Here is a 27,098-nt window from a genome sequence, read left to right on the forward strand (position 1 = left end):
GGGAGTGTCAGGATTTTTTATTTTTTTCTCTCTCCTTGAGCAAACAAAACTGTTTCTGATAGCCGGTGTATACATATCGAAAACTGGGCACACCATGTGCTTACCCAGTGGCAACAGCAGTATGGCTTATGTCAATATCATGAAGAAAGAATAATGACAGAAGAATGGTAATAACATTACAATTACCAGTCAACTCTAACTTCCTGTATGTGAAATAAACCATTAGTCATGAGAAGAGACAACAATATTACAGTAAAACATGACTCAGTTTTGTCAAAATTAGGTAATCATACTCGTGGGCATGAAGATAGGTAGAGCTATGGCAACCTGACCTTTGACCTTCACCCAAATGGTTGACCTCTGGCTGACATTTCCAGGGCATTTCTGGAATCCACCTAACTGTGTGACACATGTGGTCGAAATCAGATTGAAAATCAAATTTTTGACCTTCACCTCAATTTTAGGGTCAACTGTCAATGGGTAGAAAACTGCAAAAGGACCTGGGAGGAGGAGACTGACATTATCTTGGTCCAAATGATTGACCTTTAGGAACTTTGACCTTGCTGGACAATTCCAGAACCCACCTCCAAATCTACGCCAAATTTTGGGCAAAATGGGAGTGAAAAACTTATTTAAGTTTTATTTATCTAAGTTAGCTTTTGACCACAATGAACTTTGGTAAATTTGATCTCGCCTGGGCAAGTCCAGGAACCACCTACATGTGTGTGCCATATTTGGACATCAGATTGGGGAGGATCTAAGTTTTGACCTTTGCCAAAACAAACCCTTTTAGGGAAATTGGCCTAAAAGGTCACCTATCTAAAAGGTTTGGTCTAAATTGGCCACGTGACCTGGGAGGAGTAGGAGGCGAAATAGCAAAATGTTCCTCAAATTGTCTTAAATTAGATTTAACTTACTGTTCCTCAATTCAGAGTAAATTAAACAAGAAAACAACCTAATTTGTGCTGTAAAATTAACAAAATCTGTTATGCATGTATTGTTGTCCTGCATAAATTGAAGTCAGCAGCAATACTCGTATATACCTAATGTGATGGCACTTATTGTTGCCAAAAGCCATATATCAGGGGCAGATACAGAGGGGATGTGGGTGTGGTTCACACCCCCTCCTCCCCTTTCATTGACCAAAAACATAAAATTCCCTGCTGTTAGACAGTTTTTTTTTTCTCTGTGGTATATATTGTGGTAAAATATGTGCCAAAATGCAGGGAATGGCACCCAAAAATTTCTAAGGGGGCTTCACCCCCAGACTTCCCTCCTCCCCTTTAGTCACATTGTACTTGTTTGCAAATCCCCCCCCGGCTTGACAAAATGGTAGATCTGCCTCTGTACATTGTCAGTGGGGAAAATTTATGCTGAATATGTTGTTACACCCATGAACCAACGTTAATATGAGTTTAATTGTTGTTGCTGTAAGCATTGGCCCATGTTGCCGTCCAACATACGCAAACGAAATGGTCAAAATTGTATTTAAAAAAATCACTGCCATATGAAGTAACTGAGTACATTTAAAGAAATATATATTTTATTTAATATCAGGTTGACCTACCAGTCAGGGGAAGTTTACAGATAGGTAGTTACCGTATGAGCTATTATATAGCGCACAGCACATATGTTTCACCAAATGTGGCATAGATCGTTGCTGTCACCAATTTATGCAGGGCAACCATATATACGTACTGTCACAAAACCCCTAAAATATAACATAGGAGACCTTTTTTTTTTGTTGTTGTTTTTTTTGGACAAAAGTGTGTTTTCAGCAGGAAGCAGTTTTTTTCTCTGCCCATCATTCCCAAACTTTATCCATTAAACTCACACATGGAAGCCCCCCAAAAAGTGAGGGATAGCAAAAATAAAAACAAACCAATTTTATTACAGAAGCATTAAGAAGCAGTGCTGCGTGATCAGTGCCTTCTTTCTGCACTGTAATTTACTCTGACAGTTTAAGACAAAAACTAAAAAGAAGAAAAATTTCTAAGAGAGTCGTATTTGCATTCTTACTGGGATGTTTAATTGCTGTTTCCTTCCCTCCTCTCAATTTTTTTTCTGTGTTCACAAGATAAAAACTGCTCAGTTATTGAGCCGTATTGAATAAATTAATTCCACTTATACCGGCCAATTTTTGTAGTTCCACACCATCCCTGTAAGTCGGGCAGCTAACAGAACAGTGCAAATGTTCCGGCAGCTGTTGGCTGGTCACAGAACAGTTTCAGGAGTAGCCGCTGCCGCCGCCGCTCCGCTGCCTGGACGGGGCGTGGCTCCTGGAAGAGAAGGAGGATGAGGAGGAGGAGTGGTTCTTTTCTGGTGAGAGGCCTTTGTGAAGTCTGTGTCTGTCTTTGTCTCTGTTCTGGCCACGGTCTTTGTGTCTGCGCTGTCTGTCGTCTTTACCTCCGTCACATCTCTTATCTTTGATATTGTCTCTGTGATGTCGTTTGGAGTCAGCGTGACCTCGTTTGTTGTGTCTGGGAGGAGTCCTGCTGCGCTGGCGGCTTCTGTCCGGGGAGCCTCTTGCCTTATATCCTCTTGTGGTGCCGTGCCCAGCTGTGGGTTCAGCGCTGCGCTGCTGCGTGCTGGTGGAGCGCAGGGTGTTGAGGAGGAAGCGTTTGTTGGTGGCCTGCAGAGGACACTTCAGCCTGACATAAGAGTGAGCACGTGTTAAACTGTGACCTCCTCAATTAAATCTGAACACTTTATATCCAATACAATCCATCTAATGTGGTTTGGTACATACTGACAATACACCACAGTCAGGTCCATAAGTAATTGGACAGCAACCATTTTTGTAATGTTGCCAATGTGCACAACCACACTGGAGTTGAACTGAAGCAATCAAAACATGACAGGAGTGCAGACATTCAGCTTTAAATCGAAGAAGTACCATACAGGCCTTGGGGCTCATCTGTACCCGTTTACAGACAAACTGGGACAATGCAGATGAAGAGTCTTGCACAAAGACAATGAGCAGCAGTGTGACCAGAAACTGAATCCACATAGACATTAGAGCTGCAACAATTAATTGATTATTAAATTAATTGCATCTATTTTGGGAAATGATTAATTGTTTTGAATCTAATTTTTAATATCAAAATTCTGTTATTTCAGCTTCTTAAAATGTGATGTTTTTATTGTCATTATTATTATTATTATTTATTTCTGACATAAAACTTAATATCTTTGGGTTGTGGATAAAACAAGACACTTGGGGACATTATGTTGAAGTTTGTGAAACACTGATTGATATTTTTCACCATTTTCTGACATTTTATTGGCCAAACAACAAATAGATGTAAATCCAGAAAATAACCAACAGATTAACTGATAATGAAAATAATCGTTTGGTAACATTCCAGACATATACACTAAACTAGCGCATTGAATGTGGGGATCCATGGACTCTATATTGGGTAGTGTTTATAAAATACGTAGCTGACATTTTTCAAAGGTGGTAATATACTATGCCGTTTCTACAATGAGTTGGAATGGCATGTGAGTCCAGAATGTTTTTAGAACTTTAGACCTCAACAGTTTTTAGAAGAAGAACTCAACCCTTTTATTTCCTGTTAATTATGCAATTTTTAAATGTTAAATTACTGCCTTAATCTATTTAGAAACTGTTTTGACTCTTGCTACAATATACACACCATTATTATTATTATTATTATTATTATTATTATTATTATATTATTACTTCTATTTTGTCATTTAATTTCTAAATGGACCACAACAGAAATAAGTCTTTTCACTTTTTTGTGTCATCCATATATTTTTAATGTATTTACAATTATGTTATGCACTTACATTGAACTTACTGAATAAAATCACGCATGGATGCTTTTAATATATAGATGATTTACTGCCCCCTGCTGGACTGGCGCGTGAGTCCAGAATGTAATTATCAACAACCATTGTTCATTGTTGTTAGCTCGTATCTGTAATTTCTCAAAAGATATGAGTCTTATCAATGTTCCGTTTTGGCGGTGTTCATCCTTGACCCAAAACATATAAGCATACCAAATGACAAATGTCAGCTCTCCCCAGTTTGTCCATGATCAAAGTTACACATGTACGCATTTATCTTTACACACCCAGAAACAGAGACACTATCCTTCTCACTCATGGTAACAGCAACATGACACTTAACTAAATTGACTAAACCAATTGAACTACAAAAGACAATAAATCAATAACACTAACAACACTGTTAAACCAACATGAACCACAATAGCAGCATTTAAAACCCCAAAACCCCAATCTCCTATGGTGCATTGCAGCCCAATATCAATTGTTCACTGTTGTTACCTAATATCTCTAATTTCTCCAAAAATATTACTCCTATCAACTTTTTGTTTTTCCAGCAATCATCCTTCACCCAAAATACATAAGCATACCAAACGGTAAATGTCAGCTCTTCCCAGTTTCTCCATGATTGAAGCCATACGCACGCAAGCATACACGCACACAGAGGCCATTTTGCTATTATAATGTAGATGTTTAAATGAAAAGGAACCATGCTTCACTGTCTATGGAAATGTTCAAAGATTCAGAAATTCTGGAAAGATGTCATCAAATGTCTGTCAGACATGTTCAGTATCAACATCCCTCTAAATGTTAAACTGTGTGAGCTTGGAATCTACCCAATGGGCTTCACACAATCAAAAAAACAGACTAAACTACTGGACTTTGGAGTTTAACATAAGACCTATTGCTCTATGCAGGAAGAATATGGATGCCCCCACTAGGAAATAATGGATAAAGGAACTTTCAGAATGTAATTGTCTGGAAAGACAAACATACATTGCACAAAGGAAAATGGAAGGAGTTTGTATATCTCTGGAACCATATATCAGCATTATAGAACCTCAAAAGTAGATACTGTATCATCTATAAAATATGGGATCATTTTTACAATCACTTTTATGTCTTTTATTTTACAATAATGCATTTCATTGTAACTTGAGCAAGTTTAATGTTTGTATGTGTATGTGATTTTTGGCTGATTTGTGTGACCTATGTTATGTTGTGGTCTAATTGTTCATTTAAATTGTTTTTGTAATGTAATAACAAACAAAAGCCAATAAAATAATGGAGAACAAAGTAATTGTTAGTTGCAGCCTGACAAAATATGTGAGGATTTTATTTTCTGTATTTTTGTGTTTCGGGAAGAGAAAAAGCTGTGTGCAAGATTTTCTTCCAGATACATACACACACACACACACACACATACAAGGTCTATTAGATAAGAAACCGACACTTTTTTTTTTTTTTTAACTATATGGATTTGAATGACGTGCGATTACACCAATCATGCTTGAACCCTCATGCGCATGCGTGAGTTTTTTCACGCGTGTCGGTGACGTCATTTCCCTGTGGGCAGGCCTTGAGTGAGATGTGGTTCAGCCCTCTCGGCTGAATTCCTTTGTTTCACACGCTGCTCGAGACGGCGTGCGTTGCTTTATCAAAATGTTTTCTGGACCTGTGAGCAATATCCGAGTGGACACTATTCGAGAAATTAAGCTGGTTTTCGGTGAACAGTTTAACGGCTGATGAGAGATTATGGGGTGTTTATGTCGCCGTAAGGACTTCCCACAGAGCGGGACATCGCGCAGCGCTTCCAGGCACCGTCGTCGGCCTGTTTCGACCTGAAAACATCCAAATTTAAGGCTTAATTCACCCAGGACGTCGTGAGAGAACAGAGAAGATTCAGAAGAGGCCGGCATGAGGACTTTATGCGAACATTCCACTGTTTAAGGACATTTTTTAATGAAAGATGTGCGCGCAAATTCGCCGAGTCGTTTCCATGACGACTTGGTGAATCTGTGTGCGCCGTGACAGGAAAAACCATTTGTAAAATTCAGGCAGCTTTTGATGGCTTTCAACAAGTGAGTAACTGAGAAATTGTTTAACAGCTTGGGCATGTTCCAACTTGCACGTTAAGGTTTCCAACGGAGGTGTTTTTCCTGTCGCGACCCCCCGCGGTCGGGTCCGGCCCGACATGCGACTCTGCCCGCATGTTCTTTCATTACAAAATGTCCGTTAACAATGGAATGTCCGAATAAACTCCTCATGCCGACTTCTTCTGAAAGTTCTCTGTTCTCTGATGACTTACTGGGTCAACAGAGCCTGAAATGTGGAAGTTTTCAACTTGAAACGGCGAGACGCTGCCGCCTCGAAGCGCAGATCGCCGTCAGGCACCGTGGGCCGTCCTTAAGGCGACACTATCAGACCAAAATCTCTCATCAGCCGTTAAAATTTTTACCGAAAACCAGCTCAATTTATCGAATGGTGTCCACTCAGTTGTGCCTTACAGTTTTGAAAAAATTTTGATCAAACAAAGCAGCAGTCTCTGAGCCATTCCTAAACAATGAAAAAATCGACGAGAGGGTGGGCCACTCCTCACTCAAAGACTGCCCACAGGCGAATGACGTAACCGACAGGCGTGAAAAAACTCTTGCATGCCCACGAGGGTTCAAGCATGTCTGATGTAATCACACGTGATTCAAATCCATATGGTTTTTGAAAAAAATAATAAGGTCGGATACTTTTCTAATAGACCTTGTATATATATATATATATATATATATATATATATATATATATATCAACAAAAATATAAACGCAACACTTTTGGTTTTGCTCCCATTTTGTATGAGATGAACTCAAAGATCTAAAACTTTTTCCACATACACAATATCACCATTTCCCTTAAATATTGTGCACAAACCAGTCTAAATCTGTGATAGTGAGCACTTCTCCTTTGCTGAGATAATCCATCCCCCCTCACAGGTGTGCCATACCAAGATGCTGATTAGACACCATGATTAGTGCACAGGTGTGCCTTAGACTGCCCACAATAAAAGGCCACTCTGAAAGCTGCAGTTTTATCACACAGCACAATGCCACAGATGTCGCAAGATTTGAGGGAGAGTGCAATTGGCATGCTGACAGCAGGAATGTCAACCAGAGCTGTTGCTCGTGTATTGAATGTTCATTTCTCTACCATAAGCCGTCTCCAAAGGCGTTTCAGAGAATTTGGCAGTACATCCAACCAGCCTCACAAACGCAGACCACGTGTAACCACACCAGCCCAGGACCTTCACATCCAGCATGTTCACCTCCAAGATCATCTGAGACCAGCCACTCGGACAGCTGCTGAAACAATCGGTTTGGATAACCAAAGAATTTCTGCACAAACTGTCAGAAACCGTCTCAGGGAAGCTCATCTGCATGCTCGTCATCCTCATCGGGGTCTCGACCTGACTCCAGTTCATCGTCGTAACCGACTTGAGTGGGCAAATGCTCACATTCGCTGGTGTTTGGCACGTTGGAGAGGTGTTCTCTTCACGGATGATGCAAAGGAGATGTGTTGCACTGCATGAGGCAAATGGTGGTCACACCAGATACTGACTGGTATCCCACCCTCATGAAACAAAACTGCACCTTTCAGAGTGGCCTTTTATTGTGGGCAGTCTAAGGCACACCTGTGCACTAATCATGGTGTCTAATCAGCATCTTGATATGGCACACCTGTGAGGTGGGATGGATTATCTCAGCAAAGGAGAAGTGCTCACTATCACAGATTTAGACTGGTTTGTGAACAATATTTGAGGGAAATGGTGATATTGTGTATGTGGAAAAAGTTTTAGATCTTTGAGCTCATCTCATGCAAAATGGGAGCAAAACCAAAAGTGTTGCGTTTATATTTTTGTTGAGTATATATACATATACACACACACAGTATATAAAGAAGCATAGATGGATGATTCAAATCATGCATGATCAGTAAAACATTAGTGATTAATTGGTATGAATGACTTCACAATGAAGTCACACAGAGTCAAAAACACAGTTACAGGCAGATGTATATTTATTTGTACATTTATATTGTGTTTGTTTTGTATTGTGACCCCTCCATGATTTCTAAGTGGGAGAAAAATCGCAGAGTGTTCAAATACTTATTTTCTTCACTGTATATATGGATGCCTTTTTTGGCACTTTGATTGTTGGGATTGTATAAAATTTGTAAAAATAAATAAATAAAATAAATAATAAATAAATTAAATTAAAATTTTAAAAGTAATTTCTATGACAAAACATTTGAATTCAAGGTTGAAAGTTATTTGTCAAATTTATGGTTATTATTTACTGGTAAATTAACCAAAAAATAATGAAGTAATCCAAACAAAAACAAATAGACTCATAAACCCATAATCATGAAATTAATTGATTTATCAAAAAATAATCAACAAATTAATCAATTAAAAAAATTATCATTTGTTACAGTTCTAATTTAGATATTAGTTGCCCAACTCCTCATCCCACTGGGCTACCAGCTCCACATTTAATTCAATAAGTAAACAAAAACATCACATTAACTATTTAGGAACTACAGCCATTTGTATACAATTGTCTGTCCACTTTCACAGCCGCTAAGTAATTGGACAACCTAAATGTAAGAATTTTTGTTCATGCAAATCACCCGTTTTACAGCCAGTTTTTCTTTAGGCAAGTCAGGATGGCAAAGGCAATGACTATGTCTTATGCCGCGTTCACACCGGACGCGACAAGACGCCACAGATTCGCATCCGGCGCCACCATTACCCGGTGTGTTGCTCTGCTTTCGCTGCGAAAATTCGCCCCAATGCGTCATCAAATAGGAGGAGCTTCCATTCCGCTCGCCGGCTCCGGTTGTCAGTCAAGTTAATATGACGGACCTTGATAACACGGAGCGAGTTGCTGTGCTCTTAATTGTTGTGGAAAGCTGACAAACGTCGCCAGCAGCGCCATCCCTGGGTTCACAATATCCTCACGGGGGGAGTTTCATTATTTGCTGCAGGAGCTGCGTCAGGATGACGGCCGGTTTCAGCGGTCCTTCCGCCTCTGCAGGACCCAGTTTGAGGACCTCCTGTCCCGTTCACAGGTGCACATGTAAACAATTTTAAAAAAAAAAACTCCGCTGCGCCTGCTGCGGGGCTGCTGCTCGCTCTTCCCCCAAACTCTGTCATAATTGTGTTATAAACCTGTCACCATTTGTTTTATTATACATCTGTGTAGTTAATAAATAAAATAATCTTCATGGATGATTCGCTCATGCGCGCACGTGAAAGAAAGAAATCTCCGCTGCCCCTGCTGTGGTGCTGCTGCTCGCTCTTCCCCCCAAAACTCTGTCATAATTGTGAAATAAAGGACAAAAGGGACATAAGTGTTGTGTGGGCCGCCAGAAGAGGAGGTACTGCTGGCCCACCACCAGAGGGCGCCCTGCCTGAAGTGCGGGCTTCAGGCACGAGAGGGCGCTGCCCACGGACACAGCCGGGGGTGACAGCTGTCACTCATTATCTCATGACAGCTGTCACCCATCTTCACTTCATCATTCCACTCCATAAAAACCGGACGTCATCTCCACCTCGTTGCCGAGATATCATCTACCAGTGAAGGTAACTTTCTCAGCCGTTGTTTTTGTCTTTTCAGACAGTGTTTGCTTCTGTATTGTTTGCAGTCAGTTCTGTGAGTGCTCGCAGCTGGAGGCTGAGTTTGTGATACGTGGAGAGCTGATGTCTTCGCTCCCCACGCCAAACTGTTGATAAGTACTCATTACTACTGCACATGCCAGTTTTCTGGATTAGAGGTGGAGGTGGTATTCCCACCATTGCTGTTACTGGGTGTGCACGCACCCACGTCTTACTGTTTTTGCTCCTCGCCAGCAGTACCAGATCTGACATTTGGAGACGGTGGCCACCTGGGGACTCCAGTATTCTCCAGGTTCGGTGGCGGAGGAAATCATGTGGTTCTGGTTCTTCTCAGGACAGACGTCTTCTATCCTCGAGCCTGCCCACACGTCACCTTTGTGGATTGACTGTTTGCATAAATTCTGTAATCCTCTGTGTTTTGGTTGTGCTCTTTCACAACAGTAAAGTGTTCATATTCAACTCTTTCATTGTCCGTTCATTTACGCCCCCTGTTGTGGGTCCGTGTCACTACACTTTCCCAACAATAAGTCCTGCTCACAGGCTGGCTACCAGAGACAGGACATGTCCACATCCAACTCAGTCAAACTCCAGACATCTCCACATCACTACATATCCAGTCCCTGATTGGTCATCGCGGCGCGACAAGACGAAAAAGTTCATATTTTTCAACTTGGAGAGGAGGGCAACGCGGCGTGACACAACACGATATCGCCCCACAAACGCGCCAATCGCTCAAAATCCCTTCATTCGCGTCCATCACATCGTGTTGCGTGGCTTGGCGCCACAACGCATCCTTCCATAGGGATTACATGGCAACCTGTCGCTGCTGTCGCTCGCGTTGCATCCAGTGTGAACGCGGCTTTAGACTTCATTTAACTCAATCTTTAAGTAAAACAAACTGTGGAAATGGATTTTGCATTAGGTGCAGTTATACTGATAACAACAGAGTGTAAATGGCAAATGCGCAAAAGGTGGAAAACAATGCTCACCATCCTGCAGGGCCCATGGTCTCTGCTCTCACCCGAGCTCTGTCAGTTTCCCTCAGGAGCTCCTCTATTGCTCGCCTACACACATAAATAAAAACAACTTTATAAAGTGGAATAGCACAAAAACTCAAAAAGAAGCAAAGAAGAAAGTAATGTAATTAAGAGTGTGAGAGAACCAGATGAAAGGAGAGAGAAGGCAACTATGATCTGAGGGACAGCATCAGTGGGCCTCATTTATTAACACTGCAGAGAAAAGCCTCTAAATTTGGTCATATAAAGATGATTTAGAAAGTTCACACAAAAAATGTTGTTGTCGTTCTGGCTGCTCCCGTTTTTGTTCGGGGTCGCCACAGCGGATACAACCAGATCTGCATTGGTATTTGACACAAGTTTTACACCGGATACCCTTCCTGACACAACTCCAGTTTTACCTGGAGAAACACACACAGCCACTAGTGTTCTGAAGCGGTCCACAATCCAAGTGCTAACCAGATCCAACACTGCTTAGCTTCTGAGATCTGATGGGACCAGGCTTACACAGAGCAGACCGGCTGCACAAAGTTCACTCAAAAATAAGTGGCATTTATCAAACATTTGTACACAGCCCTGCAAATTAGGCATTTTCTAAACCTCTGACTCTCATTAGCATAAAAATTGCACTAAATGCACATTTATCGTCACAAATATTCCATTCCAGGCTGCAGTAATGATCACGTCACTAATATTTCTCCAGCAACATGGAGAATCCAAAGAAGACCACAGGCTCTATCTTCACTATCTATTGCACCTAGTCTTATGTGCATAGTGCAAGTGCATTTGAGGAGTGTCCAGGTCAAGTTTTCCACTTACATGGCAGGTAAATAATAAAGCATGGTGACTGAGTGCAAAACACTGTCTGCAGGAATGAGAGATCTCAGTATTACTCAAGGGATTTAACTGAAACATTTACATTAAGTTCTTTCTCCTTGTTGGTCTGGGGGTGCATCATTTAGGGAATCTGGCATAAAGCTTGTCTCAGGCCATAAAAGTAAGAGCATTGTATTCGTTTGAGACAGGATTCAGAAAGATTGGCACAGATGATCTACTGTGGTAGAAATATTTAACTAAACTACATAGTGCAGCTATGTTCAGGATTATGGTTTAGGTTAGGTTTCAAATTAATCTTAAAGATTCTGTACTACTACATATCATGACTTCACATTATGACCAATTGCAGAGTGTGAGAGACATTGTGGCATAGGTGGAAGGGCGTTGGATTTCTAAGCTAACGACACTGGTTTGCATTCCCAGTCATGTTAAAGATTTTCTTTTTCTTTCCATGTCAAGAATCAAATGACTGCGGTAAAGTTAGAAACATAGATAATTACAATTTTTTTAGAACCACAGAAAGTGTTTTAGACTGTCACTTCAAAAGTTCATTTTGGCCTGACATGAATAGAAAACATGTAAAGGCGCATACCAACATAATCATGTGACCTAGATTGACCAATCAGAAGTGCTCCATATGAATATAATTTTGTATTATTAATACAGCTATGTATGGACAGCCACTGCTGACTGAGCACATATGTATTTAATCTACCTGTCTCACAGACCGGAGAAGTTTAGATATGGACTTCTGTGACATTTCACAAAGACATAGATTTAGCTTAATGTAGTAGAATGTCTACACACATTCATTTTCTATACCCACTTACTCCAGTTAAGGGTCATGGGAGGCTGGAGCCTATCCCGGCAGTCATGGGGCGAGAGGCATGGTACATACTGGACAGCATGCCATTGCAGGGCAACACATTCACACACCTATGGTCAATTTAAAGTTCCAGTTCACCTAACCGGCATGTCTTTGGAAGTGGGAGGAAGCTAGAGCACCCAGAGGAAAGCCATACAAACATGAGGAAAACATGCAAACCCCACACAGAAAAGCCCCAGGTGGGAAGCGATCCCATGATCTTCTCACTGTGAGGCAAAAGTACTAACCACTAAGCCACTGTACTGCCATTTCTACACACAGACACCCTATGGAGATGGAGGCACAAACTGGAAATGGCCCATAAATTCAGCCCCGGTGGAGAAAAAGCTACAAACTGGATACCATTGTCATAAAGAGCCGTAAAAAGCCACAAACCAACAGTAGACGAACATAGACATTTTCAAGAGTAGACGCCGCATTGGTTGCTGAGGCACAAGGAATGCGGAGACCATCTTGGAGGGGTCATCGTAGTGATTCTATCATAAGGCACAGTGAAGGTTTGATTTTATAATCTTTCAATTTATTTTCATTTATATAGCGCCAAATCACAACAGAGTTGCCTTAAAGCGCTTCACACAGGTAAGGTCTAACCTTACCAACCCATCTTATTTTCTTTCTTTTTTAATCTTTCTAACATAATATGTGTAAAATACCAAGTGTTCCAATACTTTTGGAGGTCAATGTATCCTAAGCTTATGATGAGTGAAAATGAGTTTGGTATTATTACTATTTTCTTTAAAAATGTTTAATTTTCACTGTTGCTGCACTTTGTTTGACAACATAGTCATATTGTATATCACGTTGATATGACAATATTGAGATATGATAATGGATGGATGGATGATGGATGGATGGATGGATAGCTTTATTATCATTGTCATTACAACAACGAGATTTCCACACTCATATTCCACAGACAAACAACAGTTAATCCACAATTATTACTTGTTTACCGTAATAATGGCACACATCTGAATTAAGACAACACATATACATTTGACATTGTTTATGTGAACTTGAAACAGTCCGTTTTCCAAATTGAGGCGATGTGTGTGTGTGGTAGCAGCCGTGACTCCAGTTAATGTGGCCATATTGTAGGCAAAAAAAAGATAAAAAAAGAAAAATGCTTAAAAGGGCGGGGGTCTGGTGGGCTGAGCTACCCCAGAAGCTGAAAAGCAAAAAACCCAAAAAATTTAAAAGCTGAAAGGTTTTAGCCATGCTCATGCTCCACCGAAGCATTTACTCAAAAAAAAAGTCTGAAGGATCTAAATGACATGGTGAGATGCTGAAGAGCTTCACTCGTCATGGCCGTGATATATACATATTAAAAGTATGGTAGTTTTAAGAAATTTAACATTAAACCCCAACCATATTTAACTATAAAAAAACAAATCTTCCTTAGCCCAAAGCACAACCCAAGCAAATACATATAACTTTAGGTCTGCTTTTATGTCAAAGGTATGTGTCTTTGAATCTTTAACTTTGTTATTTATTCTTATATATTTAAGTCATTGTATTTCTTGGTGTGTGTTTTTTTTCTAGTCACTTTTTGTGAGATCAGTTTTACTGCTACTTTTACAAACCACCTGTGTTAGAAGCATGTTTGGTGTTATCCTCTGGTGTGTGTGTGTGTACATATATATATATATATATATATATATATATATATATATATATATATATATTCCAATAAAAATTATGTAATTTACATAGACCACGACGCTCCATTACTTTATCTGCTTTGTACCCTAGATAACCAACAATGTCCTTGCAAGAGTTTAAATATCTATGCCCAAGATAAACACACTTTGACCTAACCTGTCGACATAACGTTATGTGTATTTGCACGTTGTGGCTGTGCGATCACTTTTTAGCACAACAGCCGGATTAGCTGCAGAAATTTTAAAAAGGTCTGCATCAATCAAGCTAACTAAAATTGTGAGCAAGCGTTATGACAAACAGCAGTGAACTTACTTCTCAAGTTCACTGTCCTCTGCCATCACGTTGTGTGCGATCTGGAGGAGAAATTAAACCAAATGATGAATGAGTTTTGTTTGTTTACTTCTTTAGGAGGGCTAACAACCCAGGACCCAGGATTTTAGCTGCCCATAAAAATGCCTTAACGTACATGAAGGGGACAGCTTCACAGTCGCGACCAAGGAATAAAGTAAAATGATTAAAAATGTTCAACGTTTTACGTTACATTAAATAATATAACTTATCCCATGAAATGTTGTTTTTCCTTAGATTTTTCTTTTCTTTTTTATTTTGCTCCGGCAATATTATAGCCATCCATAATTTTAACATAAAGAAATGGAACGAGGAAAATAATTTAAGAGCTTCTTTCCATGTATGCCATAGTAATAAAATTTACAGATGAATTTTGCCTGAAAGTCATATGTACTTAAATTAAGTGATATTTGAAGCCGTTTGCTAGAGTAAATGGGTTTAAAAGTTCTGCTCCAAATTTTCACAAGGAAGTAGTTTGTATTTTTGCTGTCTTTTTAAAAAACGTAATTAAACACTGTGCAAAAATTAATTTAGTAGTATTGAATAATTAAATATCAGTGGCTTCCTCCAAAGGAAATTTATTGACGGTGACAATAAAGTCCTTAAGTCTATTAGTGGGAAGATAGATAGATAGATAGATAGATAGATAGATAGATAGATAGATAGATAGATAGATAGATAGATAGATAGATAGATAGATAGATAGATAGATAGATAGATAGATAGATAGATTAATATGTTTTACAATTTAAAAGCTTTTTTCGGTTGGATAATTATTTTAAACTCTGGATTTAGGAACGCTAATGTGAGTAAACTAAAGCAAAATGTACTCCCAGAAGGAAATTTTAAAAAAATAATAAGATTTCAAAAAGAAACATTCGCTTGAAAAAAAAAAAAAAAACAAGCCAGTCTTGTTTATTTAATTCACGAATTCTGTCTGAAAGTAAAATAAAACTAATAAAATCTCTATTTTTATTTTCCAGACAGGCTCTGGATTGAAATCCCACGGGCTCCGCCCATCATCCTTGACGGACAGGTGACCTCAGCAGTGGGCGGGCCAGCGGCTGCAAAGGCACGGGGGGGCGTTTTCGTGCGGTTTGCGAAGCGGTGTCTTGCGGTGAATGCGTGACTGAAGTCCCGCGGCACCCAGTCGTCGTCTCCTCCCTACACCTCCCCCCCGCCAGGGGCCGGAGCTCGCGGCGCCGAGGAGAGCCCTGAGCAGGTAACGTTTTCATTGTAACGCTGTCATTGTGCTCCGTCCAGCCTGTGGAGGCTGACATGGAGTCAGACAGATGGGGAGGAATGATTAGAAAACTGCTCACATGTTGCCGACAGACACGTCATGACACCACTGTGGCGGTGCTGTCAGGATATATCAGGACTCTGACAGTTTAAAAAAAAAAGCAGTGTTCTATTATGTAAATGTATTTTGTTGTTGTTGTCTGACTGTTCAGAAAGAAGCCTTTTGCAGCAGACAGTAGGCCTGTTCTCTCAAGCCGACAACAGTTTTTTTTTACTGAATGTTCTTTTAAAAGAAGAAAGACATTGAGATTGATTTGTGAAACTGTAGGTTAAGCTGACAGAAGCTGGGATTTTCTTTATTATTATCTAAAACAACAGCTCTGTTTTATTTGGAAATGCTTCATGTGTTATAAGATTAGATTGTCGTCCAAGGGGGGCGAAATGAACAGGAACAGGTTAAGTGTTATTATGATCCAGGGATGCAGCCAGGAATTCATTGGATGATTGGGGGGGTCCACTAGATGTTGCTCACCATGGCCTGTCCTGGGCTAAAAATGGTTACTTATTTGGAGTTTTTGGGCAGCACGGTGGATTAGTGGTTTCCACTGTTGCATTACAGCAAGAAAGTCATGGGATCGATTCCCACCTGTAGCCTTTCTGTGTGGAGTTTGCATGTTCTCAACCGTGTTTGCGTGGGTTCCCTACCACATCTAAAGACTTACAGGTTAGGTGAATTGGAAACCTTATAAAAGAGATCTTAATCTCAATGGGACTAAACTTGGTTAAATAACGGTTTTGTCCTTTTGCAAACAGTGACTTTTCTTAAGCAATAATTGTTTCATTTTGTGTTTTGAAATGGAATTACTTTGTGAACTATTCGCTTCATTTCATATTTGGAGCTTTTTTAAAAGCAGCAACTGCTTTTCTGAACCAACTGTTTCATATGCCTTTTGTTTTGAGTGTTTTCAAACATTGACTTTTCTGAATCAGTTGTTTCATTTCATGTTTCACATGTTTTGAAACGGAATCTCTTTCTTAAACAATTGTTTTATTTAGTGTCTCAAGCATTTTGAAGCTAGACAGTTTTCTGGAGCAATTACTTCATTTAATACTCTGAGCATTTCAAAACAGTGAGTCATTTCCTGAAACATTTGTGTCATTGTACATTCTGAAAACAGTAACTCATTCTCAGAAGGAGTTGCTGTTTTTATTGTCTCTTTATCTTTACTTTTTCAAAGTTGTACTGAGAGCAAATTCTTTCCAGATGTGCTCTGGTGCAATCATAGTCTATTGGCCCCAGTGGAACTCCACTGCAGCCATTGGAGATTCAGAGCCTTGCTCAAGAGCACATAAAACCCCACTCTTACTTTAATAGATATGAATTCCACAAAGTCATGGTCTATAACAGTGACTAACTGGCGTATGAAGATTACAGTTGTCCACTGATATATTGGCATGCTTTGTTGACGTACCATACTTGTGCCATGTGATGTGTGCAAGAACAACCGTAGCATGCCTGTAGTGTAACTTTAGTACAGCTTTGATGCTTCTGGAAAACCTCCCAATGATGTCACATTGTGTACGACAGTGTTACGGGCTCCACAAAAATACACGAGATTACCAAAGTATGTGAAAGTTCAACAAAGAAAAAAATTTCCCCAATCAGATGTATATCTGTCCAGCCTGAGGGATTTCCTAATCTTCTCAGCATTTTGAAATGGAAAATAATATTCTGAAACAACTGCTTCATTTGCTGTAGAACCCTTATTTATTTACTCTTCGTTCCTCATATCCTAGAAAGTAGTGGATGCAGGGATTAAAAAAAAAAAAAACTGGAGCTATTGTTGCCTGTCTTCAGGTGAAGGATTGTTTTGTTGCAACAACATTAAAAATAGCAGGAGCTTGAAAATGCCAGCACAGTGAAAAGCTGAAGACTTTACTTATTGATGAAGAGTATTCACAAGATCTGGGACCCAAAAAGCTCTTCCATGTGCATGCTGAATACGTTTTTGCTCCTGTCCTTTTATGCTCTCGTGTCTACAAGTCCTTGCGTATATGTGTGTGTGATGTGGTGATGTCACAGCTTTGTTATAGGAACAGAGACGCCTTGTGTCCTCATGATTAATTCATGTCCAGCTGCGGGATGGAGACAGAAGCAACCAGTCACACATAGATAGGAGCATGTACTTAGGAGACTGAAATCAGCAGCAACCATTGGTGGTAGTCAAGGAGACCAAAAAGGCAGGTTGTTGTCACTTTTATGGGAGACAAGACAGAAAAAGAAAGAAACAAAAAAAAAAAATTGGTAACCAAAATGTCTCTCATCACCTCCATGCTCTGACAAGCTTTCAGGCTGCACCAGTTAGGAGAGAGCATCCTGTGGAGAGACGTGCATCTGTTGTCTGGCTCCTCTGTATCCTTCTCCGGCAACACTCTGAATGTCAAGCCCCACTAAACAGAACAGACTCCAGGTTGTCATGGAGACAGGAGCGGACCCTTAGCGGAACAGAGGCAGGTAGTCACTGTGGCTTTGCCGGGAGGGTACTACGCTGAGGCACCCTCCCTCTACTGTCAGATAACAGTCTCAGCCCCAGATACACCGTCTGAAGGTAGCTTTGGAATTAAAAGCTGTGGGAATGATCATCTGATACAGTGCATCACCTCCAAGGACGCACTCTGTTCACTAGAGTACTTTGCTTTGAGCATGTTGTGACTCTCTTTTAGAGGGTAAAGAGCATCCATTTTTGCACCAAAAGAGAACACATAGGGAGCAGTAAAATATTCTGTGCTCTAGTACTGGCTGTCACCACACTCGACTTGCAGTGTTTAATTTTTTTCCATATGTGACCAAATCTCAGATTCTTACTAATAATCCATCAGTCCAAAGCCAGTTTTGACCTAATCGTACCACTTACAACACTTACAGTCAAGCCTCAGTGTACCATGGCTAGACAAACGCGTACGAGGTCTGTTAGAAAAGCATCCGACTTTTTTATTTTTTGCAAAAACCGTATGGATTTGAATCACGTGTGATTGCATCAGCCAAGCTTGAACCTTCATGTGCATGCGTGAGTTTTTCCACGCCTGTCGGTTGCGTCATTTGCCTGTGAGCAGGCTTTGTGGGAGGAGTGGTTCAGCCCCCTCGACGGATTTTTATTGTCAGGAAAATGGCTGAGCGACTGCCGCTTTGCTGCATCAACATTTTTTCAGAAACTGTGTGAGACTGCCAGGTGGAAACCATTCGGAAAATTCAGATGGCTTTTGGTGAAAATCCTATGGGCATCACACAGATTAAGGAGCATTACAACCGGATTAAAGACAGCCCACAGCGGCTGAGGGCGCACCGCGCTTCGAGCGGCCATCGACAGGCTGAATCGACCAAATCATTTCCAAAGTGAAGGCTATGTTGATCCGGGACGTCGTCTGACTACCAGAGAAATGGCAAGGGAGGTGGACATAGCACTTTTTCGGCACATTACACTGTTACAGGAGATTTTGTAATGAAAGACGTGCGGCGGAATTTGCGCGTCAGGATGGAGCCGCGTAATGGCGCAGAACAAAAAACACCTCCGTGTTGGAAGTCTCACGGGACATGCCCAGCTCTTCCACCATTCGGAAGATTCAGACGGCTTTGGGTGGCTTTTCAGTCGAGTGAGTATCCGAGAAACTGTCGAAGATCTGGGCATGTCACATGTCCTGTGAGACCAACATGGAGGTGCTTTCGTTCCGCGCCATTAGCGGCTCCGTGGTGAATTCCTCCGCTCCTGTTTTAATGACAAAATCTCCTTTAACAGTGGAATGTGCCGGAAAAGTGCTGATGTCCACCTTTTCTGCCATTTCTCTGGTAGTCAGACGACGTCCCGGATCAACACAGCATTCAGTTTGGAAATGATCTGGTCGTTTCAGCCTGTCGATCGCCGCTCGGAGCGTGGCGCGCCCTCCACCATTGTGCGCCGTCTTTAAACTGGCTGTAACACTCCTTAATCTGTGTGATGCCCATAAAATCGTCCCTGAAAGCCATCTGAATTTTCCGAATGGTGTCCACCTGGCTGTCTCTCACAGTTTCTGGAAAAATTTGATGCAGCGCTGCTCCAGCCGTTCAGACATTTTCCTCACAATGAAAATCCGACGAGGGGGGAGGACCAGTGCTCACTCAAAGCCTGCTCACAGGCGAATGACGCAACCGACAGGCGTGAAAAAACTCACGCGTGCGCATGAAGGTTCAAGCTTGGCTGATGCAATCACACGTGATTCAAATCCATATGGTTTTTGCAAAAAATAAAAAGGCCGGATACTTTTCTAACAGACCTCGTATAGTAGCCATCCCAGGGCTGTAGCTAGGTAGGGGTCAGTGAAGGATTACGCAGGGGTCAAAATTTAAAAAAATGCTCCAGTCATATTGAAATGTACATCATGTTATTTGTCTGATCATAAAGATTCCAGAAAGTTGTAGTTTGGACTGACTAAATGTTTTGGGATAAAAACAGTAAATGGTGACAAAGGTCAGTTTGTATCGGGGCCAAAAGGAAAAATTGCTCCAGTTTTGGTAAAACACGATCATTGTTACAGGGGCAGTGGGTTATGCAGACTGGTGTTGATGGTGACTGACACTTGGCAGATACTCTTCGGAAAACATGGGGTAGTGTCAGATCTCATCTGGGGATACTCCCATGGTTCATCAGATGGATGCCCCCCCCCAAAAAAGCAGAGGTATCAGGAAATAAAGGTCAGGACATGTTGAGACCACCACACAGGTACCACCTTTGATTGGTGGACTGCTGTACAAGCATGAACTTGAAACTCAAAGTCAAATAAGGAGCTTGACTGGAAATTTGATCAGGCAGTTCAGCTTCACTATGATGTTAAATGTTCACGAGTGATTTTGGTCAGGAACACAAGTACAACCAAAGCATAACTTGAATTAGGAAACTGAACTTGACCAGGAACAGGAATTTAGTCAGGCATGCAAGTAATAAAGCAAGTTATCAGGCTGTTTTTAGATTTACCCCATATTGTGCACATCCTCTGAGCAGATGAGCCCTGTTTGTCAGATGGGAACAGGCTTCTACGAGACCATCTGAATCTGACATTGGTGTCAAAACCGCCAAAGTGGAGACTAGGGATGAGCGAGTACACCACTACCTGTATCTGTATTTGTTCAACCATCTAAATTATCGGTATCGGTATCTGTACTCGGCGTGGGCGTGGCCTAAACCAGAAGTGGGCGTGGTTTAACTGAAAAGTGGCAGGGCTTAAATTTGTACATTATTTTAAGTCTGAAATTGATATGGATTGATCAGAAGTTGCTATATTTATTGTTTATTTGAAAACTATTTACAGAACAGCCTCAGAATTGAGATTCAATGTTTTTGGTCACAACTGTAAAGGAACTGTTTACAGAACAAGTTTTTTTAATAAACTCAGAACATGAATATGTTTTTGATCACAATAGTTAATGAACTATTTACAGAACAAGTTTTTTTTATAAACTCAGAACATGAATATGTTTTTGATAACAATAGTTAATGAACTATTTACAGAACAAGTTTTTTAATAAACTCAGAACATGAATATGTTTTTGATCACAATAGTTAATGAACTATTTACAGAACAAGTTTTTTTATAAACTCAGAACATGAATACTCTTAAGTGTATGAATGAATAACAGAACAGCCTCAGAATTGAGCTTCAATGTAGTAGGAAATTATGAACTCCTAAGTATGCATGAACAAGAGTTGTCATACTCAACACAACTTTCTTTTGATTTTGTTATCAAACTGTGATTTTTTTTTTCAATTATTTATTTATTTTTACTACCTAACGTTCTTAGCATTTTTTTTTCCCCACACAAAGTTAAACAATGTTCATTAAGGTGTGTGTGTGTCTGTGTGTGCATGTGTGTGTGATTGTGTGAGAGGGCGAGAGAGAGAGGTTGTTCTACTGACCAAATAGTCCTATGCTGTTTTTCAGATCTTCATTTACTTTAATGAAGACCAGTTGTTCCACATGGCTAGGGTCTAGGTTTGCTCGTTGTGGACTGACAACATTTCCAGCTGTGCTAAAAACGCGCTCAGACTGAACACTAGTAGGTGGACAGCTGAGATTCTGCAGTGCAAAGCCTGTCAAATTGGGCCAGCACTGGAGCTTGCCTGACCGGTATTTCACTGGGTCATCTGTAAGGCTGATGTCCCCATCTGCCAGGTAGGCCTCCACATCACCTGATGGCAAATGTGCCGTCTTTGGAACAGCCGATTTCTTTTTCTGCAGGAAGGACAGGACTGAAGTGCTGCTGGTGGCAGGTGTCTCTTCTGTGTTCCTTGCAGGTGCAGCCACAAGATCACAGAGCTCCATCCTATGGAATAATGTCCTCTTCAGTGCATCCACATCAACACTGTTTGGGAAACAGCTGGCCTTATATCTGGGGTCAAGGAGAGTGGCGAGCAGAAATGTGGAGTTTGCAAAGATGGGTTCGAAACTCCATTCTAGTTCTTTGCTCAGACTGGCTGCGAGTTTCCTTGCTGCTGCTCCTAACTTTTCCCTGAACTCAACTGCACCATCCTGGTCCTGCCCCTCTGTGGCATCCTGATCATCACCACCAGCCATGACATGATCAGCGTCATCCTCAGATTCCTCACCAGCTGCACAAGCCCCCATATGCAGTGACCTGATGATGGAGCACAAACCATGCAGTAGGGGGATGACCTCAGAGATGGAGGCACTGTGTTTTGAGAGTGCCCGTGTGACCTCCTCAAAAGGACTCAGAACAGTGAGCATGTCTGATGCCAACCTCCACTCATTTGGGTAGATGACTGTCGGAGCTCTACCCATGTTAGACTCCTGTGTCATAATCTGCACAGCCCTGCACTGCTCCACCAACCACTGGAGCATGTAGAACATATAGTTCCACCTTGTTTTTACATCTGTTATGACAGTGTGCTGGGGGGGGTTCAGCTGTGTTTGCAGCTCATGTAGTCTGTTGTTGGGTTTGCTTGAGCGATGAATATAGCCAGAGATGGTCCTGGCTTTGGACAGAAGGGATGTCACAATCCTGTCCTGCTCCAGTGCCTTGATCACCACCAAGTGAAGTGTATGGGACACGCAACGCATGTGTCCAAATTCACTTAAAGCCTTCACCATGTTGGCTGCATTATCGGACACGACAAACTTCACTCTAACAGGCTGTCCAACAGACTCTTTCCATTGTCTCATCTTTTCTTTCAGGCAGCACAGAGTGTTGTTTGCTGTGTGCACAATGTCCAGCACACCAACATTTAGCAGCCCTGCTTTCCTCAGCTTTGATGATTCACCCACACGTTCGCACCAGTTCACAGTTATACAGAGGTATGCATGGGCATTGTGATTGCTGGTCCAGAGATCGGTAGTGAGGTTGATGACATCTCCATCAGCTGCCTTGAGTGACTGGACCAGCTCCCCTCTCATTGCCTCATACAGCTCAGGCACTACAGTTCTACTGAAATCGTGCCTTGACGGGATCTTATACGTGGGCTCTAAAAAGGCAACAAGAGACTTGAAACCTCTCCTCTCCACCACAGAGAAAGGCTCAAGATCAGTGCAGATCATTTTGCCAATCATCTCTGTAATTTTTTTTTTTTTTTTGACCTGGGATGGTTTGCAGAGAATGGCTGCTTTGCTGTAAATGCAGTGATTATTGGTGAAGAGGAAGAAGAAGGTGAGCCCTTAGCAGCACTCAGTTGAACACCAGTGTCCTGAGAAGAAATGCTGCCAGGAGAGGTGGAGGAGGAGGTGGTTGATACAGTGGGCTGTCTCATGTGATGAACATATTTCAGATGGTTATGTAGAGATGTTGTATTAATGTTTTGGATCTCTACCTCTGCTTATTTTGGACTTGCAAAGCTTACACATGGCTTTGGAGGGATCATTTTCACAAACAGTGAAAGAGTCCCATACTGCAGAGGTCATTTTGGTTTTTGGTGGAGGAGGATCTCCATCACCAGATGCAATATTGGTCTCAGTGGGGGCAAGGTGGGTGATACCACTACTACTACTGCTACTGCGAGTGATATTGCCTGCTTCAATGTCAGCTGAAGTACCGTCTGTATCACTCATTGTATAAGAGAGAGAGAGAGAGAGAGGGAGTATGTGAGCACTATGTGACAGTTAAAATATCTACTGTATTCAAAGCCTATACAAATCCGATATACAGTATATAAAGCTTCATTTGTAATATTTGTAATATATTTATTTTTATGAACTGCAGTGAGAAAGTGTCAGATACTGCATGCAGCCATATACAATAAAAATATTAATATAGACCACTTTGTGTGTTCAGCTATATGTGTAAGACTGTTTATTTTTTAATGCTCTGTGTGAACTTTGTGATTCATGCAAACATCCAGTGATGGCAAACAGGGAAATAATACTGCATTCTTCTCAAAAGCACCACGAGCAAAGTTTTCCAACTGAACTGACTTTATATCACCAGCCAAACAAGCATACGGTATTAAGAAAAAAAAAAAAAAAAACATGACCTGGCTGGAGGCAGTGGCGGATGCGACACAAGCCGTTTTCAGCTCTGTCTTGTCAAATGCACGGCGTATGTTCTGAATCAAGTTCACCAAGTAACTTTAAATAAATATTATACCAAAATAGAGACAAGCTGAAAAAAACCTAAGGAGTGCTGAAGAGAGCAGCAACGTGAGCAGGAGTCAAGCCAAGCACAGAGAGAGAGAGAGATCAGTTCCTGTCTGTGTGTGTAGCTCTGCGAGAGTGAGAGACAGGTTGGAGCTAGAGGTGGGCGGATCGATCCTAATATCGATACCAATGCTGGTATTGATATTGAACAATCCTCGTGTCAAAAGATCGATACTCAAGCTTTTTTTCTCTCCCGCACGCACTGACTGCTGCGCACATAGAGTCATCAAAGACTGCTTTCTGTCTGTAAGAGCAGCGCTGCGCTGTGTCACACAACACGGAGCAGCGCACCCTTGTATTGTGGTTTGTCAGCCCTCTACCTCAGGAGATTTTGTTTTAACTTGTGTTGAGTGCTATTTTTTTAAACAAAAATGTTGATTGTGATCAAGTATTTTGTTGTCACGTACAATGTTTGGCGAAATTCTATCCTAGGTCTTTTGGATCCTTTGGATCTCTGAAGCTTAAATATGAAAAAGGTTCTCCCTCTGTTTGTTTGTCTGGTAGCAGAATACCAGAAGTAATGAATGTGATTCAGTTTTGGAGATGATCCAGAATATAGTGTGGAAATGAGATCCAGAACAATGTTTGGCACATACTAGCATTTAACTCAGAAAGTTGTGAGAGGATGTTGATGAAATTTGGTGAGCAGATGATGTCCCAGAAGATGAGGGATTTTTATTTTGAATTTCGGAACAGATTTTGGATCCATGATCCAAAAGAAGTTTCAAGTAGTATGTGGACTTGGCGGAGGTATGCGCTCTGAGTGCCTTCTAATTTACTGAATTGGAATGGGAGACATGGACGGCCTCACGGCAGGGCCGGTTATTGGAGCAGGACAGACACTTTGCTTATAGGACACGATAGGCAGAATCAGCATTGTACTTGTCTTGGTGTGGTTCAGACTGATCTTCAAAGACCTGACCTGGGGCAGGAGTGGCACTGCTTACTGTGATCGAAATATGCACGCCTTTCAAAGTTACACTGGAACGGGAACCTTAAATACGAATTTGCAGGGTTTCCTAGAAGAATGAAAGAAAGAAACGGAGTTTACACAATTTGCAAAATTACACAGAAACTTTAGCATGAACCAGCATAATGAAAGATGAAAATTCATGATGAAGGTAAACTGAGGAAAGACTAAACTTCTCAATGAATCCATGGCCAAGCAATGACATGAGTTTCTCAGCATTGTTGAAGAAGGTTCAATGATCTGTACAGCCTTTCCCTCATGTACGAGGTCTGTCCATAAAGTATCGTACCTTTTTATTTTTTTCAAAAACTATATGGATTTCATTCATGTTTTTACGTCAGACATGCTTAGCCCGTAAAATTTTCACTGAAAACCAGATAAATTTTTTGAATGGTTTCTAGGTGCCAGTCTCTAACAGCTTCTGAAAAAAGTTTGATGGAAAAAAGTCCTTTTCATTCCGCCATTTCCAGACAATGAAAATCCGACGAGGGGGCGGGACCACTCCTTCCACAAGGCGTGCTCACAGGCGAATGACGTCACCGACAAGCGTGGAAAAACTCACGCATGCGCACGAGGGTTCAAGCATGTCTGACGTAAAAACATATGAATGAAATCCATATAGTTTTAGAAAAAAATAAAAAGGTACGATACTTTATGGACAGACCTCGTACCTCTCACTTTTTCATACTATATAATGTTCTACTTTCTCCTTTTGCTTGCTTCCCCAGCCTACTTCCCCTGATCTGTGACCTCTCTCTGCCTCAATTCCATATAATTCCCTCTTGATGGAATTGGAAGATTGCAGCAGGCGAGAGCAAAAGACAGATTATACAGTCAGATTAGTAGAGAAGAGCAGTAGTCCATAATCTCAGCATGCTCACTGACATACAAGCACGATGTTGTGCATGCTCATGCAGACACGTGCACGAAGTATCTGCCACATGAATGCATAAGCATGTAATCAGATCCTTGTGTTTATAAAACAGCTGTTTAGCCCTCTTTCCCCTTCTGACCCACAGGGTAATGTGCCATTTCCCATCCGAGGGGCATCTGTCCATTCGGCAAGCTGCACAACTTGTGAGGCTTATGGAATAGGAGTGTGTGCACCTCCCCCACCTGCCTGCTCTGCATCCCCACTGGAATCATTTGTGCCAAAGCTGAATTGTGTTTAAAGAGGAGAAATGGGCAGCCCAAGTGAAGAAGTGGGTCTCACAGGACCATCAGATCCAGCCCTGGAGCCTCTTTGCTCTGAGTGTGGTCAAATCCACCGCAGCTGGGAGACCCATCTTTACAACTACCGCCTGGAAGTGGATGATGACCTGGTGTGCCATATCTGTCTACAACCTCTAGTACAGCCACTTGACACGCCGTGTGGACACACCTTCTGCGCTCGTTGCCTACGTAGCTTCCTCCAGGAGAGGGACTTCTGCCCGCTGGACAGGGCACGACTCCAGCTGCAGGCATGTCGCAGATCCAGCATCCTCGTTCATAAGCTGTTGGATAAGCTGTCCATTTCCTGCCCTTTAAATGATGTCTGCTCCCTCAGCATGCCTCGCTGTGACCTGGAGGCACACCTCAAATACAGGTAACGCCGCCTACTACTACCTCTGGTGGTTGGCTCTCACTGCGGTATTGTATTACTTCCTGTTCCGGAGCACAGTGGTGTTTTGCTGTATCTGTTAGCTGTTTAATCTGCGCAGTTAGATTGATCTAGATAACTAGATAACGATTTGTTTCACAGTGTAATCTTCACGTGCCTTAACTAAAGCACTCCCTCTGCTGAATCACCTCTAAATTATTTACACATTATTCACTTCGTGTGTTTTTAGGAATCCGCTAGCTTAGCGCAGCTACTAGCTCTTAGCCGGTTTAGCATAGCGGCTTCTCCTGTCTCTCCCGCACTTTTCTACTCTGGGTGTGAAATGTTTAGTTATTCCTCGGCCTCCTTTAGCAGTAATGGTACTTGTAATAGGTGTAGCTTA

General features: G+C 41.5%; 2 protein-coding genes across 3 annotated transcripts in view; one reads left to right on the top strand and one right to left on the bottom strand.

The window, feature by feature from the left end:
• Positions 1 to 14,323, bottom strand: si:ch211-140b10.6 (protein POLR1D). The gene is made up of 3 exons (XM_034169111.1): positions 14,196 to 14,323; positions 10,472 to 10,546; positions 1 to 2,651 (listed from the first exon to the last, which is right to left on the bottom strand). The coding sequence occupies exons 1-3, from the start codon at positions 14,219 to 14,221 to the stop codon at positions 2,228 to 2,230; spliced, it is 525 nt and encodes a 174-aa protein (XP_034025002.1). The 5' UTR covers positions 14,222 to 14,323; the 3' UTR covers positions 1 to 2,227.
• A 985-nt stretch (positions 14,324 to 15,308) lies between these two features.
• Positions 15,309 to 27,098, top strand: part of lnx2a (ligand of numb-protein X 2a) — a 66,592-nt gene continuing 54,802 nt past the window's right edge. Inside the window, exons 1-2 of one of the 2 annotated variants that reach the window (XM_034169125.1) lie at positions 15,309 to 15,453; positions 26,136 to 26,701. In XM_034169125.1, coding sequence (XP_034025016.1) covers positions 26,298 to 26,701 — 404 coding nt within the window. In that variant the 5' untranslated portion in view covers positions 15,309 to 15,453; positions 26,136 to 26,297. Of the gene's footprint in view, positions 15,454 to 26,135; positions 26,702 to 27,098 lie in introns of those variants that run through there. The other variant, XM_034169131.1, reaches the window with a different exon arrangement.

The sequence above is a fragment of the Thalassophryne amazonica genome, chromosome 1 (genome assembly GCF_902500255.1).
Source record: "Thalassophryne amazonica chromosome 1, fThaAma1.1, whole genome shotgun sequence".
In the NCBI taxonomy this organism is placed as follows: Eukaryota; Metazoa; Chordata; class Actinopteri; order Batrachoidiformes; family Batrachoididae; genus Thalassophryne; species Thalassophryne amazonica.